This window comes from Tamandua tetradactyla, chromosome 13 (assembly GCF_023851605.1).
Source record: "Tamandua tetradactyla isolate mTamTet1 chromosome 13, mTamTet1.pri, whole genome shotgun sequence".
NCBI lineage: Eukaryota > Metazoa > Chordata > Mammalia > Pilosa > Myrmecophagidae > Tamandua > Tamandua tetradactyla.
Window position 1 is genome coordinate 79,186,177 of NC_135339.1, and position 17,644 is coordinate 79,203,820.

The 17,644-nt window shown below is 39.0% G+C and overlaps 2 protein-coding genes across 6 annotated transcripts in view; one reads left to right on the forward strand and one right to left on the reverse strand.

The window, feature by feature from the left end:
• ENO4 (enolase 4) overlaps positions 1 to 17,644 on the forward strand; it is a 91,351-nt gene that overhangs the window by 58,874 nt on the left and 14,833 nt on the right. The window contains exon 14 of one of the 5 annotated variants that reach the window (XM_077126146.1): positions 6,006 to 6,588. The exons of the other annotated variants lie outside the window; for them this stretch is intronic. Coding sequence (XP_076982261.1) covers positions 6,006 to 6,100 — 95 coding nt within the window. The 3' untranslated portion in view covers positions 6,101 to 6,588. Of the gene's footprint in view, positions 1 to 6,005; positions 6,589 to 17,644 lie in introns of those variants that run through there. 5 annotated transcript variants of the gene reach the window in all.
• The window catches only part of SHTN1 (shootin 1), a 105,514-nt gene that overhangs the window by 20,527 nt on the left and 67,343 nt on the right, over positions 1 to 17,644 (reverse strand). The window contains exons 12-15 of the mRNA XM_077126150.1: positions 15,804 to 15,886; positions 8,886 to 8,995; positions 5,583 to 5,636; positions 269 to 389 (exon numbers count right to left, since the gene is read on the reverse strand). Coding sequence (XP_076982265.1) covers positions 269 to 389; positions 5,583 to 5,636; positions 8,886 to 8,995; positions 15,804 to 15,886 — 368 coding nt within the window. The remainder of the gene's footprint in view (positions 1 to 268; positions 390 to 5,582; positions 5,637 to 8,885; positions 8,996 to 15,803; positions 15,887 to 17,644) is intronic.

A 17,644-nucleotide genomic window follows, 5' to 3' on the forward strand; every position in this document is an offset into this window, starting at 1 on the left:
TGCCTTTACACAGGGCCCTCTTACATTAAGCAAACCAGACCTAGAAAAGCTTTATTACCCCCAAATACATAAATAAACATACCGAGACACAAAAATGCATAAGAGTTCTTATGAAACAGCCATAGGTACCTCTGCCCATCCAATACTTCTCACTCACATTAAAAAGTATTTTAATAATTGAAAAAAGAACATTTCATGTTAGAAAGGACTGAAAGGAAGATGTTTCAGAGGTAAAGAGTAGGACTGTGGAGAATTCAAACCAGCTTACTACTGCTATCTGCTTCTGCCGTCACCTTTCTGCGGCGCAAAATCCTTTCTAACTCAGTTTCACTGTTTTCAGTGTCAAGGGATTTTAAGCTTCTTGAACTAGTGGATTTGTTAAGTGTCCCCTGAAGTGAAAACAAAACAAAAACAAACACAAAAAGGTTAATGTCTTAATACAATATGCAAAATAATATAAAAGTAAAAGCAACAAAACATTACAGAATTTAAATGGAAACAAGGGAATAAAACAAATTTGCTCTACATACTTGTATCTTTTCACATACACATTTTTAAACAACACGTTGTGTTGGATCATTTAAGAAGATGTTACTGATGATGGTGATGCCGTCTCTGATAGCAAAAGGACAGTGCAAGGACACCTCTTGCGGAGCTAGCTGCATGCACGTGAGCGGTGAAAAGGTACAAACTTGCATACTGATGATTAAGATTCCGATGTATGGAGCTCGCACGTAGAAGAGAATAGATATGATAAACTCACCTTGGAAGGGTATCTTGATACGGCAGCCATGTGCTACTGAACACAAATCCTTGCGGCACTGAAATATGTATGGCTGATTCTTCACACAGAGTGACCCTGTCTGCACAACTGGTGACCGTGGCGTGGGGACGGCCAGAGGAGGCACGTACCGCCCTCCGGCAGCGCACGGACGAGCCTGCACTGATCACACCTGGACTTCGGTGTGAAAGGGGGAAAGTTACAGCCATACAGAGGAGTAAGGAAGTGCTGGGCATCTTAATTCCTTCTTCCTAACAGAGGAGAAAGCGAATGTACTCAGGACCAGGAAGATACTGAAGAAGACAAGAGATGCGGAAGGTGGTACTGGCCTTCACGAAGAAAGAGACACCCCTTGCGATGGTTCCTTGGCCTGGCTCCCCTAGAAGTGGGTTACGGAGGGAGCGCTATGGGTTTCCAGGGCCATGAGCAGCCGAGCGTTGAGCGTTTGTGCAGATCACTGGGGGATGCATTCCTTCATGGCTACCTGTAAGGGTTTAGCACCACACCAGCACAAGTGGCCCATTTGTCCTTCCTGAGAAATGCCCATGACTTCTTTGATACGGGCCTCCTCAACTGTGCCCCAGGGTGAAAAATAAATCAAATAAATAAATAAGACACACACACCAGGACAACTACAATCTTTTGATTAGAGCAAGTCAGAATTTCAAGTCTGGCATAACTTGCCAGACTTCATGCCAGAGTCGGAAGGCAGCTTTTTTTCTACAGCGCTAATAACCAAGGCAGTCTTCTTCATTTCTGAGCTCACTGTGGGTTGTTTTAATCCTGCTCCCTTCCCCTTGCCAACTTCCTGAAGGATTCTAAGAATTCTACTGACTAAAAATGGTAACCCATGTTTCTTGGGTAGCCTCAGAAACAAAACTAATTACTGCAGAATCAGGTGGTTATAAATTTGAAATGATATAGTTCATTTTGTTTTGAGAGTTCTTTTTTTTTTTCCTGACTGTTCAAAAGTCATAGGAAATCAGTCTGTTATCAGGAGAAAATTGGCTAACAATATTAGATTACATTCTCTTACTGTCAGATGCCTAACCAAAACTGATGTGTGAAATCCCAGGTAAGGCTCATATTTCAATCAAGCATACTTTTTCCCCTGGAAATACATATTTTGCTTTTTGTGTACTGCATAATTTAACAAGGTATAACCAAAGGAGTATCAAGCTGCATATAACACTATAAGAACGTATGCTATAAAAATGAGATGATTTGGTTTATTTAATGGCTAACAATGCAAATTTCTATCTATTCCTCAGAGCCATTTAATAAGGTATGACTGCCACTGACAAGTCAAGGAATACAGAACTAAAGTCACTATAGACAAAATGTTTAAAAATATACTAGAAATATTTGTCCCAAATCATTTGTGTTCATAATTTTTAAAAATGAACCATCTGTATCATTTGTTAACAGCCATTTGAAAATCTTAAGACCATTACTATTATAATAATGCATAAAACGAACACATTGCTTGAATGTCAAGGACATCCCATGTGATTATCCCAATGGCTGGAGTTATTTCAAGGAAAAGATGTGAGTGAGAGAGAGAGAGAGTGTGTGTGTGTGTGTGTGTGTACATGCACATATATCTTCAAGGATACCTTTTATTGATGAATTTATCTTTCACAATATTTTCTATTTTTCATTTGGGTAGTAGCATTATTTCCTCAAATTCCTGACTGTGGGGAGCTGGCGTCTCATCACAGCTGACACTGAAGGAATCTTTTTACCAAGTTCAAATCCTTGAACTTCTTTCTCCATTTACTACTGACTGGTGTAGTTGATTCAGGTAATATATGAGCAAGCTTCAAATACAGAGGCAATTATGAAGGACAAAAAGGTTTCTGTATGACTCTCAAAGGAAATGATGAAGGAACCCAGTAATAAAGCACCAAGAGTATCTTAATTATTATTTATATTAGAATCACGGAATTTGGGAATCAGAAATTACCTTAGAAACCATACAGTACATACAATCCCTTCCCTTTATGGAAAGAGAATGCAAATGCGGTGAGCCTCGGGGTCTGGACCAGACCCCATAAGCCTGCAGTTGATCTGGACCCAGAATTCACATCTAATTTCCAAACCAGCACATCTCTTCTAACAGCTGTGATTATTTAACGATCCCTCACATTAGTTAAACATTCATAATAATTGACTAATCTTACTGTAAAATGGGAAAACAATTTAATAGTTTCTGGATACTCTGAAAAGCTAAGGATGCTGGGCAAAGACCCACAAAACAGTTTTTTAAAAGCTGCTTTTATTTCTTTGGTTAAGGAGCCAAATGAACTTAAGGAGAGAATTTTAGGCTAATTTGTATTGATTTATTCTTCAGAAACAGCCATTTTCACTTCGAGTTGTTTTTAAATGACTGGGTTGACTCAAGAGGTTTCCCAGACTTCAAAATCCTTGTGTGGCTATGATAAAGGGATTACGTACCTTTTATTTATAAAGTACACAGAAAGGTTAAGTGAAAACAGGCCTGGAAAAAATAAGTTTCATCTTCGCTGAGTCTTTAAAAACTGGCATGAGAACTGTGTAACTTAAAAATAGAGTGAGGGTTTCCAACTCCCCAACACAGGATCTGCTTTCAATCTATGCATGAACTCTCCTCACCAGGAGAGAGCTCCAACGGAGGGGTGCCCCTGACCGCCTGGTCCCATCCCGCTCGAGTGGCCATGCCCGCACGCGGAGAGTTTTCCTGGTTTCTGTTCCACCGGAGAACTGAACACAGGGTTTCTTGGCTCACTGCACAGGTGCTCACCTTTTACCTTCCACCCCAGGACACAATCCCCAGGACACAATCTGAAGGGTTTCCATATTCTTTCAAGATTGTTCCTCTCATGCCACGATTGCAAGACTGGTACCATGTGCTACCCTGGGTTTTAACTTTGATAATCCTCATAGTCTGAACTGCAGCAAGAAGTACCAATAAAGCCCCATTTTCTTGGTAGGCTCAGGGGCTCTTTTTTTCCTCTCTGTCTTATAATAATTTATTTGGTGTTCTTACCCCAAGGGAATGAGAAGTTCCCTCAAAGAAAATGTCAATGGGGGGAGTTTGGTATTCAGCAAAAAAAAAAAAAAAAAAAAAAAAAAAAAAAAAAGTAGGGGAAAGGATCATGAGCTTTAAAAAACAAACAAACTTAATGCAAATAAAGAACAATGCCAGAATAAAAATTTCTACAGATGCATTGATACCAGCTAAGGCAGAGAGATTTAATGATAAATCCAAGGCAAAGATGTAGCCGTTTTCAGAAAAGGAAGATGTTTTTAAAAAATTTTATAATTTATAAATTAGTTCACAGACTTCTTCTCCTTGAAATTCTCACAATTACAGTGAGAATGATCTTCAAGAGCAATGCTGTAATTTAGTGAACTTGTTTCCACCCAGCATTATCAGGAAATAGGATATCAAGGGTAATTCGAATATTATCATATATAGTTCATATGGGTGTCAGATTTTTCAAATCAATCAGATTTTTAAAAAGTCAAAGTCAGTATGGTTTCTCCTTTCACTGATTCAGAGCTATATCTAAGACCTTAGAGTGCCCATAAAACATCTTCACAAACATGATTTATTGTTATAATGCAAAACCAGCAGAAGCTCTGTCCGCAGGGAGTTCTCCCTGACAGAACGCTGCATAACAAAACGTTCTGATCAAGGGATCCACCGAAGAAATAAAACCACATATTTTCTCTATAGCTTTAATTTTTTTTGCATGGACAGGCACCGGGAATCGAACCAGGTCTCCAGCATGGCAGGTGAGAACTCTGCCTGCTGAGCCACCGTGGCCTGCCCTAGCTTTAATATTTTATTCTGCAGGTAGATGACCTTTTTGTTAGCCAGAGATATACCTCCCTTCCATGCTGATCCTACTCACCTAAAAACTGAAGCAAACTAATTAAGCCATTCTGAATTACGTCTACTGTTTAAAGACATGCTTGATGAAAATAATTTTGTTTACCACAATTATGTGGATGTCTACACGCAATGCATAATTAACACAGTATCAACAAACACGGGGGCGGAGGTACAGGACTAAACGCGCCCGTGTTTGTTGACTTACTGTGCATAATAACTGGTATTGGGACTATAACAGGATCTGAGAATAGAGCTCTTAGTATCTGAAACATTTTCTAAGTGAGGCATTTGTCTCTGACAGCAACTGTTAGAGAGGGCAGAGGCCATTTATTCTGCCTGCAAATGTTCATGCTTTGGAAAGCAGAAGTATGACTAGAGATGGGCATTAAGCGTGTTCTCCCATGTATATGAAAAACCTTTAGAAAATGAAATTAATGACACATAGAGAGGGACTTATTTTATTCCATCATTGACCACACAGAAAAATTTTTTAACTGTGAGTAAAAAAGCAGAATGTGACCTTGACACTAATGTATTTGGGTAGGAGCTCAACTTTACTATAAATGAAGAATTCCAACTTCCATGCCCCCACATAAACCACTCTCCATGTTAGGGGCTCTGACATATTTCTGTAATTAATAAATAAGTACTGATCCTCATATATGGCCAGGATTGGAAGGCAAGAGCTGAAAACAACAATTTTTGGTGAAAGTATAACCATTACCCGAAAGTGACTGTCCTTTAGAACAAAAAAAACAGCTTTATTTGATACATTATTGGCACCTGTGATGGAGAAAGCTCTAAATACAGTGGAGGAAACCGTTAAAGGAATGAGACTTATTCTAGATGAAAATAAAACCTATCAAAAACAAAACTAACATTTCCCTGTTCGCTAAATAATAAACTGAAATGTATTCTTACCAGTATTCCTTTTAGTTCATTCACTGCACTTTCAGAGCCTTTTGAAGATTCTGGCTGCAATATTAAGGAGGAAAGAAAACCGTGAATACTTCAGTTTTTAAATATTAAACAAAGATTTCCACATGACATTTATTAAAGATATGAAATAATATATTGCTGCTGTGCATGATTATATATTTCTAAAATTAGGTCTATGTCTTGAGGTTAGGGAAAAATATTAGCCATGTTAGTGCTTCCAAATGGCAGTTAAATAGAAAATACAAAGTTATATTCAAAGCAAAAGGACTCAAGCTACTGTCTTCTAAATATCATTTTGTTACCTCTTGGTCATCATCATAGATAGAAAAGATCTGGTAAACACCCAGTTTCAAAGATTTAATTCCAAATTATTCAGCACATTTTATAATAAACTCTTCTCCATAGGGACTGCTGGACTTCGGCCAATAAGCGAGGAACAGAAAGAAGGCGGCGCAGCGCGGAAGCAAGCCGGGGCAGGAAACCTCTCTCCGCTCCATTAGCTCCAGGAAAAGGCCGGCTCACAGGGCACTGGTGCACCTCGTTTCAGGAAATTCTACAATATGGTCAAATTGGGAGCATGGACCAGCAAAGAGCCTTGCTGGCAGGAGAATGCTGGCTGCCAGAGCAATAAAGGACTCTGGAGGATATGTATTCTAATCGCTTCATCTTACTTATGAGCTGAGGAAAGTTAGGCCTTGGGGAAGGTGGAATTTGAGTCGTGTCTTGACTACAAGCCTAGATCTCTTCTGGCTACACCATGAACAAAGTAATTTGAAATTAAGTTCTGGGTCTCATTTGCCTGCCCCACAATGTCTACGTGGATTTGTCAGCTCATTTGGTAGAGGGAAAATTTGGCATGAGGTCCTCATGCAAAAGATGAAAAAAGACCTCTGATCTCCCCGGTACCACTTCCTTTCACAAAGGAGAGAGATGAAGATAAACCTCCTAAGACCTAGTAAAAGGAACCTCCCAAACTTCCCTTCACTGGAAAAGAAATAAGGTTATTTCTCTTCCATCTAGCAATGGGAGATCAATAACCATGAATCATCCTTTCCTCTCAAAAGATAATAAAAGAATAAGATTCTGCTTCAATTAAGAAAAAAATGGAGAGAGAGAAGTTTGCTGCTCACATACAAACTAGACTAAGGCATTATCCTTCAGAGCGCAGGTTTTCTGTGAACTAGACATGCCACCAGTGCCAGTCTTAAGCTCTACGGTGCGAATTTTAACCACACCATCGCCACCAACAACACCGAGGAACTTAGAAAATAGGCCATTAAATTAGTATTCTCAAGACAGGCTTAACTTCTGCAGGTAAACTGTTCAGGTGACAAACTGTGACTTTTGAACAAATGCCCCGCCTGAAGGCATACTCAAAAGTGCCGCCATGCCACTCAAGCTACCCTCTGGCTGCATCAGCCCACTGAAGCCTGGACTGCATAAACTCATAACCTGGGGGCACTTCAGGAAAGCGCTGATGGTAACGGGAAGACAAGTCCACACTCGAGCATGCAGTGACCATTTGTTTTAAAGGTTACTGACCAGGTCATTCAGCACCACATCTACATAATTTAATGATTACCAGCAAAAAACCCAGCCGTCCACTGGTCCTTGTTCAGTTCCTTTCCAGATTCTGAACTGACAATAAATAATGTGTAACTGCTGGAAGAGTCATGGGAAGAAAGAAAAAGTACAAAGTGACACGCTGAAAATGAAAGTAAATACGGAGCACTGATTGCTTATGACTTGAGAATTTTTCCATATTTTTCTTCCTAAACGAATTTTACATTTCTCTATGACATTACATTTTTCTCTAGTAATAGTTTGGTTTCGCTTATTCTTTTCATAGTGGTTTGACAAGAAAAGTCATAAAAATGTATTCTTTTCAAAGATTCTGCTTAGACCATGCATTTAAAGTGTTTTCATAGCCAGTTATTTCATTTGGTCCTGGAGGCAGCCCCGTGAGTCAGATAGGGCAGGAGCTGTCCCCATTTTGTAGAGAAAGAGCCAGGAGGAGCTGCGTGAGAGTGCAAGGACCTCACCCCAATACCAGCGCTCACTGCTCACCCACCAGGCCCCATCACTCTGCAGAGAGGGGTGCAAGCTCTGAAACAGCTGGGCTAGTCCTCCCGCACACTCTGTTTCTCTTCTAATTTTGGCCCCTTACTGACAAACTGCCTCCAGAACATTGGGGGCACAAGACTGAACTACTTCACATGGTTGGCCAAAGCTTCCCTTTCACTATATGTGACTCTACTCTTGGAGCAGAGAAGCTTTTTTTTCCCTCTTTCCAAGCCCTGCTCCACGCAGAGTCCACACTGCGCCCACTCCTGCCCTGCCTGGCTGTCTTGCCTGCCTGGGACAAAGTGGTGACCTTCCAAACCCAGCAAAATTTTCACTGAACAGTCATGACACTCAGGCCCATTCAAGCAGCTGGAGAAGAACAGAGGCATCGTTGAGAGTAGAAAAGAACCATAGAGTTGCCTTTAAAAAGAAGAAGAGAGACAACCAACCTGTTGACATCTACTTAGAATGAGAAAAGAAAAGCATTTTTCAAGAAAAAATGTCAAAAACTCAATTACTGGGCTTATTTAAATGGGACATATAAAGGGAAGGGAAGGGAGAAGGACTGAACTAGACCCTAGGAGCCTTGGCAGATTCTTAAGGGCTCATGGTGATCTGATTTAGAAGACTGCTGACAACACTCATACACAAAACTTTCTCCTTGATATGACCCGGAGTAGGTTTGCGGAATTAATGAAAATCAACCACATAAATCTCATCATTTTTCAAAACCTGTCTTAGGCCTGTTCTGCCACTATGATGATGTGATTTCCCCCCCACTAAACTAGAAGCCTTCTGTAAGCAAGGATTTTTGTCTGTTTTATTTACTGCTTTATCCCTAGAGCCGAAAACAATGCCTGGCATATAGGAGATGCTCTGTAAATCTTTGTTGCATTATAGCAAGAACAAACGTTCAAGGATAAGTTTGTGTGTAGCAATTGCTTTTGCTTGGCATAATAGTTCATATCAAATCTCTCTCAAGGAGATGACAGCACCCTGCCTTAACATGCCTTACTTTCTATTATACTGATTTAGGTTTACGATAGGTCATTTAGAGTCTTCCTGAAACATGCTTAAGCAGAAGTAAAAGCTCTTCTGATGGTCTTTTCCTAAAACTTAACAGTTCAGTCCTGATGTAGCTCTCATCAAATTTCAAATTTTTATATTAAAAAAAAAGAAACATCAAGGGGGGAAGAAAAAAAGCACCAAGCCATTCCATACCTTTGCCTTGGGTCTGGCTGTCTGATTAACTGGTCTAAGATGAACTCCTTTTTTAATTCTATCCATCATCTCTTCAACTGCTTGCCTCTTCAGATCTGTGACTTCTTCGGCTGTTCCAAGAACACACATATAAATCATCTTATGTTACAAGAAAAGAGCTAATTCCTATATTCAGTGACTTGGAAAGACGGCATTATATAAATTAGTTGCATTTTTCAGACAGTCACAGGACACCAATGATTTACTAAGGTTAACAGGTACCTGGTAGCAAGCTTTTTTAAAAAAATCAAAGATTTGAAAGGAGAAGTAAGAGTTATAAAAAAGATTGAATTCACAGCACGGAAATAAACACTGGCTCAACTGTGTTAAACAATTAAAATGGATTTTGTTCTATTTGTAAGCATAATTATAGACCTGAATTTCTCCAGGTCTTTAAAAACCCAAACTTTGTACCTAATTCCAAATAATCAACTTTGCTTCGAAGATGTTTTATAACTTATAGTACATCTGACATCAAAGAAATCAGCCCAAATAAGGAATAACTATCAAAAAGCCATTTGAAGAAAATACCAAAGGGATCTTTATCTTGTTGGAACCCATCCATAGTCAAAAGATGAACAGCAAATAGGTAAAATTTATTTCCTAAATCTTTTGTTTAGGAATCACACAGAAAGGAAACATTTAAAGTAAACCTTTTTCCAAATCTTTTAAAACTGTCAGTGTTAAAAGAAAAGAGAGGCCCAGCAATTATTACAATCAAGTAATTACATTTGATTAAAACTGCCTATTGTCTGACCTTTGCACAATTTTGCTATAAAAGCAATAAAGCTTTTGAGATGTATGTCAATTATGTGAATACAATTGAAGTGAGCGAGCTTAAATCTAATGGTCACAATAATGAGTAACATTTGTTGCTCTAACAGAAAACCTTGACCAAAAGCATAGAACCTATTCTGGAACATTTACCACCACTAATGCAAATCTAGATCTTGTGTCTACCTCCATCTAACTCATCCCAGCCAATATTTTAAGCCTTAGCATCTCATAAGGACCTTGGCTTATGGTGGGTACTCCTTAAGTATCTACCAACTGACTTATTTTCAAGAACGGGCTTTAAATGGCTATGAATATTTTTACTATTTGAGCAGAACCGACTAAAAGATTGGCTTCGAAACAGAGGTGATCACGACTCTATCCCCAAGTTAATTAGGAGTAGAGTCCGGCTTTGTGCTGAGGAGACCTTTCTGCTACACGACATGACCTCACTCTAACCCTGAGCAGCCAGCCATTTCTCTTCTACGAGAGCCTAGGAGAGCAACTGAGAGTCCAGACAGTTCCATGATCATCCCACTGATGGGAACTCCTCTACGCTGACCATACTGCCTAGAGTTTCTGGCATGGTCCTGACTCCAAATACCGTCTGCTATCCTCCCAAGCCACTGAAATGGCATGAAGTAAAATTTCTCAACATCCAAACATCTTTCAGACCTCAAGGTCAGTAAAGTATCTTTTGCCAGCTGATGGGAAATATGGTCACCAAAGTCAAATACATCTACCAGTCAATGAAAGAAAAACTGTGGATTGGCCAACCATGTGCCTGGAAGCAGCATCTTTGGATGTTTCTGCTGATGGATCACAAAGATCCACAAGGGGACAGGCAAGAACGTCACTATGGGTAGAAATTCATGCATTCACCCACCCACTCATTCATTCATTCACTCATTCATTCATTATCTGATTACCTATTATGCACTATACAGTGTTTTTTGCTGACCCTGTTCAAACACAGGGAGGGACACAACCCAGATCTGCCTGCCATTCAAGCACCTGCTATAGGTATGGAATTTATTCCTAGAATTTTTTTTTTAATGTCCACAAAAAATACTGGATTTTCAGAAAAGCTGCCATTTTGAGTAAAGCTGGGAAGAGCTGTGTGGCAGTAGGAACACCCGCCTACAAACAGATTAGCACGCTGTAAGGAATGACTGAAACCCAATTAAATGCACCATACAAAAACTAATTAAGGCAGACAGATGGAGAACTATGGTCAACACTATTCAAATCTGCTACAGCATCCAACATAGCAGGAATTTAAAGCAGTTTCTTATATCTGCTTGCCAGAATCATAGTGATAATTCAGAGAAGTGCCACTATCTGTGTATTGTGTACAGATTATAAACCAGGCATTAATTTTCAGTCTTTTTCAAATGTAAAAGCTTAACTGGTCTTAAGGAAAAGAAATCATTTTTACCAGATTCCCTACTCAGGCACAATATACAGTGATGTTAGCATACAAGCCTTCTCATTCGCAGACCCTGTTTTCTGAACTAGCAAAAAGCAATCTATACGAACTTCCAAACTATTAAAGCAGTTCTAATAAATTGGCAAGAATTACCTACAGAGAGCTCTTCGTATGTTTTGTAATTCTTTCTGCAATCACACAGTTGGTAATTGTCTCACAAAAGCATGTAATCAGAGTAACAATAGAAATATGCAGGATACTGGAGATTAAAGAAAAGGGACAAACGAAGACAACAGGTCTAATGTTACTGAACTGCCACAGGAAAATAAAATCAAATGTTCTTTGAGATAGTGCTTCAAGGTCAGTCTTGCATCAGAAAGCTACATGTAATAAATCGACGCTTAAATTTTAAGACCCACTTGAAAAATAAGTTCGTTTCTCCAAAAAAAAAAAGAAAAGAAAAGAAAAAAAAGACCTTTAGTTCCTTAAAAGACCCATAGACAAAACCATTACCCGGTTGCTCAATGAAACGTTTTGTTATTACCTAGAAACTCAAAGGAGTTTCTAAATTCCAAAGGATTACTATTCTCTTTCACTAACATTCTTTAGGAAGGTATTATAAAAAAATGCTATGCTACCATGATGTATGAAATTTCTAAAGAACACATTAAAGTTGAGTAAGTTTAGATTTGAATTAAGGTCATAAAGTTAAGGTAATTTTCAATTACTTACAATAATCATCTCAAGAATCTACAGAAAAAAGGCTTCCTCGGCCTCCCTAAGAGGCTTGGGTTGGCCCCTTTACCATTGTATTTCTGCTAACATTTTGAGTATTTTCTGTGTGCTGGGGACCACTCTGAACATGGTCCCTACTGTGAGGCTCATTAATTCTCCTAACAGCCCTTTGGGATTGGGACTGCTTATATCCTCATTCTCCAGGTAAGCAAACTGAGGCACAGGGAATTAAGATAAAAACACATTAATGGCCTAAATGTGTGACAAACAGCAGACACACCTCTGAAATCCTAGAACTGGCCCAATAAATGAATTCTTGTTCGAGATGACAACTATTAATTTCAACATTTATAATAATTTCTTATATTCAGACCTTAAAACGACTTCTAAAATATTGTACAGACCTTCCCTACAATCAAGCTTGTAAGAGCCAGAACCTCAAAATGAAAGCTTCACCACTCATGCTCTGAAAAGCATGCCAGCTATATAAAAAGAGCTATAAGCATCACATAAACCACTGTGATAATGAAACCGGTCCCCATGTTATAAATTCAGACTCCTGAGAGCCACAGACAATCCCACTGTTTGATGCGCTACATTCACTCATCATGTATTTAATCCTCATTGATTTATTCATTCAACAATTATCTTTTAGTGTGAATTATGAACAAGACACTATAAATAACTGTCTTGCCAGACAGAGAGAGGGTACTTACTGCTCCAGCCACGTGTGCCTCCACATCATTGCATTTTAGCAAATTAAAATTCCAGGAGCAACCTAGAAGCACACTTTTCTACTTAGATTCTTCAAGTAACAATCCAATAGCCCAAGGATGTGGGAGAAAATAGTGTTGAATTTCATGAATTGTAAACAAAGTATCATTTTTGTAAGAAAAACTGTATGGCTCCTAACACGGGGGTTGAGAAGTCCAGAAAACTTTCTATTTAAGGGTGCTATTGAAGTTGACAAGCTCATAATGTGATCCACTTTGAGGGGAAAATCACTTTATTCTGACTGCCCTCCTGATCATCTAAAACATACTAACTGGCCCAAAACAAGACAAACAAAATTTAAATTATAGTGTCAGGGAAGCTAATAGCCAGTAACCCTAAGCAGGGGTGCCCTGAAAATCACCAAAGGCAGAACTGCTTCTGAGTCTCACAATGCTGAGTGCAAAGCAGAATTTGCCTTTGAGTCCCATTTACTCTTCAGAGGAACAGATACCCCAGAGCTGCAGGAGGGAAGGCACAGAAATCCAATTCACAGAGGTGAAATCAAACAGCTTTCTCTGTTCGTAATGGTGCTGTGAGGTACCTGGCTAATAAAGAAAAGGCTAGGTCCACTTTTTAATTCATTCAGCATGCATGAAAGCTGTGGGCAGCGACAGAGAAGAATAAACCTCCAAAGAGTTTGCAATCCATTCAGGAGAAGAGATGGAAATAACTCAAACACCAGGGTAGGGGAGGAAGGTGGGACATTAAATCCACAGTGTAACAGAAGCTGGGCGGAATGCTACAGCAACACAAGGTAATAGCCATTTTGTCTTGGATTATTAATACTAGTCTAATAATTAGAGAAGGAGGAAGAACCTGCCACACACAGGCGCTCTACATGGAATCTACAGAGGGGAGACAGATTAGACCAGCACCTTGTCTAAGGAAAAGGTTCTGAGTAGAGGAAGAGCAGGACAAATGAAGACAGGAGCGAATGTAGAGGGCCTTCGAGGTTATGACCCAGCCATAAGGCTTGTCAGATATAAGGAGAAATGAGGCTGCAGTAAAAACAGAGAACTTCTACAAGCAGGCTACAGAGTCTGGACAATATTCTTGATGCACTGAAGAGCATCAAAACATCGAGAGGCATAAAACAAATCAGTCAGACCTGTGATCTTAGAACGTCACACTGCCAACCGCGTGAAGACAGCTGGACTGGAACAAAGAAATCTGGAGACAGGAAGGGGGGTCAAAAAGAAGCCCCAGACTCCAGGCAAAGCCACTGGGCTTTATCTGCGATACAGACTGAGCAAACATTGTTGAGTTTAATTTGGCTTCCACCATTCTCAGTCACAAAAACCAAGATCCGGCCCTAGCATTTCAAGCCTTGGCTCTCACCGGGGCTGCACACCCGTTTCTCAGCTCTGTGAAAGGACTGCACGGAGCCCACCTGAGGCCTCTGCGCGCTATGCAGGCCCTTCTCCGCCCACTCCCAGCTCTTCATCTAATTCCCAATCCCTCCCCATCCAGCCAATCACGAAGTCCTTTCAATTTCACCTGCCGGAAGAGACCCATTTCTTTCTATCTTTACCACAACCACTCTCAGCTAAGTCATCACAACCTTTTTTTTTTTTTAACTTTTTTTATTGTAGAGCATCACATATCTACAAAGAAAGAAATAATAAAGCAATAGTTTTCAAAGCACTCTTCAATAAGTGGTTACAGGACAGATCCCAGAGTTTGTCATGGGCTATCATACGATCCTCTCAGATTTTTCCTCCTAGCTGCTCCAGAATATGGGAAGTTAGAGGGCTTAAATACTTTTTTACCATCACAATCAATTTTTTTCCTTCTTATTTTTGTGAAAAATAACACATACAAAAAAGCTATAAATTTCAAAGTACAGCACTACAATTAGTTGTAGAACATGTTTCAGACTTTGACATGGGTTACAATTTCGCAATTTTAGGTTTTTACTTCTAGCTGCTCTAAAATACTGGAGATTTCTAGACCCACCAGAGAACCACCTTCACTTCTATCTATTCCCTTACATGGGAGTTCAACCTCATTAGCTAACGGTTCACCCATCTCTAGCTTCTATGTATCTCTAAGTCCCCTATATTCTGTATTATGAGCCTCTGATTATACCTTTATGCTGGTTATAAAAGTGGAACCATACAGCATCTATCCTTTTGTGTCTGCTAATTTCACTCAGTGTTACGTCCTCAAGGCTCATCCATCTTGTCATGTGCTTCAGGACAGCATTTTGTCTTAGTGCTGCATAATATCCTATGTATGTAAAAACCACATTTTGTTGATCCATTTGTCTGTTGAAGTCATCAGCAACTTTTACCTCAACGACTGCACTCATCTCCCCACACCCACTCTCACCCTTTTATGTTCTGTTCTCTCTCTGCTCTTCCTCTGCAGCCAGGGTGATTTTAAAAAAAAAAAAAAACAAATCTCATCAGGCTATACCCCCGATGAAAACTTCTACTACCCTCAGGATAAAATCCACAATCTTGACCATGGTCTATACGGCTCTCCAGAATCTGGCTACACCTACCTTTTGGACCTCCTCTCTTGCGTACCATGTCTGGACAATATCATCTTTCTTCCAGTTTCTGAATACACCAAGCTCTTTCCCACTCTGGACCTCTGACTCTGCAACCCTTCAATCTGAAATTCTTTTAACCTAAACATTACCCACCTTCTCTTGACTTTCAAAATCTACAAGTCCCAGTTTAAACATCACTTTCTGATACCTGCAGTCCACATGCTTAAGTGCATCCTTAGAACCCTGTACTCCTCTACAGCACACCAAAAACTGTACTTCAATAACTACACACTTACCTTCAATATTTTTTACTTCCTGTACACAGCATAAAGCCTGACATGCAGTAGGTGCCTCTAAAGTCTCTGCTGACCTGCTATATCAACTCTAGAAAGCCTTCCCCAAATTCATCATTTGGAACTACTCCTCTCTTTTCCTTACAGCAACCTTCCAATTCCCAGTACGTCTCACATGATGGTGACGTGTGTACATGTCATCTTTACCAGACAATAAGCTACATGAAGGCAATGACTAGCTGGTTCATTTTGATAGCAGTTAAGTCCTTCACACCTCTTCCCCACCAAAATGTCCAATAGTCTAAGAACTCAAGAAATGTATGAGTTTTTTAAAAACTGGGCATAGCAACTTGAAATAAAACAGAGGCAAAGCTTACTTGTTTCTTGTTGAGCTGCCTTTTCTTTCTTAGCACCACTGCCACTGGGGTGGGATCGTTTCCGGATCATGGACATGAGGGATCTTTGGAGAAAGGAAAAGATCAATAGAGATTTCTTCATGATCCAAGAAATGAAACTTACAGATTTTAAATAAGCAGTAAAAGTCCAATTTTTCTCTAGGTGCATGAATATATAACTAGAACCTAAGTAGGCTACTTACTTTTTTTAATAATAGTAAACTTACCAACTTTAAGGATGAAAAAGATGCCTCATCCCTTTTTGTATGAAACAAATTTTAAAAAATGACATTGGGACAATTGAAAAATTGGAATATGGACTGTAAACTTTCTATCAATGCTAATATTTCTTGAACCTGATAACTGTACTTATGAAGTTGGTAACATAAGTGAATATCCCTGCTAGGAAACATATATGGAAATATTAAGTGTTTAAGAAGCATGATGCATATAATCACTCTCAAATGTTCAGAATACAGACAGACAGAGATAGACTGATAAAACAAAAGCAGCAAAATGTTAAAAATTGGTAAACCTGAGTATCTGGGTAAGGGGTATATTGGAGCTGTCTGTGTATTATGCTTGCAACAGTCCAGTTTGAAATTATTTCAAAATAAAAAGCTAAAACTAATCACCAGAGGGAAGGGGCCTGCTATGATTACTAATATAATACATATACATTTACCAAGTAAAACATACTGGGAAAATTCAACATCCATATTTAAAATTCATAAACAGTCAACTACGTAATATGTTTCAGGGAGAGGGAAGGATGAAAGAATCAGGATAGGCTTCACATAAGGAGCCTTTTATAAAAGTTTCAGTGATAAATTTCTGAAATATGGGCATGAAAAAATCTGAATCTGCATGAAGTAAGTCAAATAAATCAAATATATAAGGTATATTTGTGCCTTTCTAGTCCACATTTTAAAAAAACTACATAGAATTGAAATCAGGACAAATTTGTCCACATTAAAATTTTAAAACCATATATAATAAGTTAACATAAATAATAAGAAAAAAAGCTATAGAATATACAAAGAAAGTCTTCAAATCAATGAGAAAGCAAAGACAACCCAACAGAAAAATGGACAAAATACTCAAACAGGTACTCCATAAAACAGGATGTCTAAATTGCCAGTACACATACAGGAAAATACAAATTAAACCCACACTTGAGTTACTACTTCACACTTACCAAAAAGGCAAGAAATATAAATTCTGTTAACATCAAGTATACCAATATAAATTGGTACTACCTACCACCTTAGAAAACTGTCTGTTAATATCAAGTGTACCAATATAAATTGGTACTGTTGGGCACTATCTAGTAGAGCTAAAGATACATATATCCTATGAGCCAGTGATTCCTCTTCTAGGTACCTTACAGAAATCCGAGCACTTGCACACCAGGACACATGTACAGGCATGTTCACGTAGAATTTCTGCAATTGCCCTAGAGTGGAACTAATCCAAGTGCCCATGGGCACCACAATTGATAAATAATGTAGGGGCTTCATCAAATGGATTACGCTTCCATGAAGATGAATGAACTTGAACTACACCAAATAACGTGGATGAATCTTATGAAAAAATGTAGAGTGAAAACAGCAAGACATAAATGAATATAGTAAAATTCCAATTATGTAAAGTTCAAAAACAGGCAAAAATATAAGTATATGTAGTTAGAGGATATACTATATGTAGGCAGTAAAAAAGAACTTTCTGTCAATATGAGGACTTATAGAATAGAGAGAGCAGACAGGGTGGGTTTACAGGACAGATGAGAAGACCAGGACATGACACCTGAGACATTAACGAAA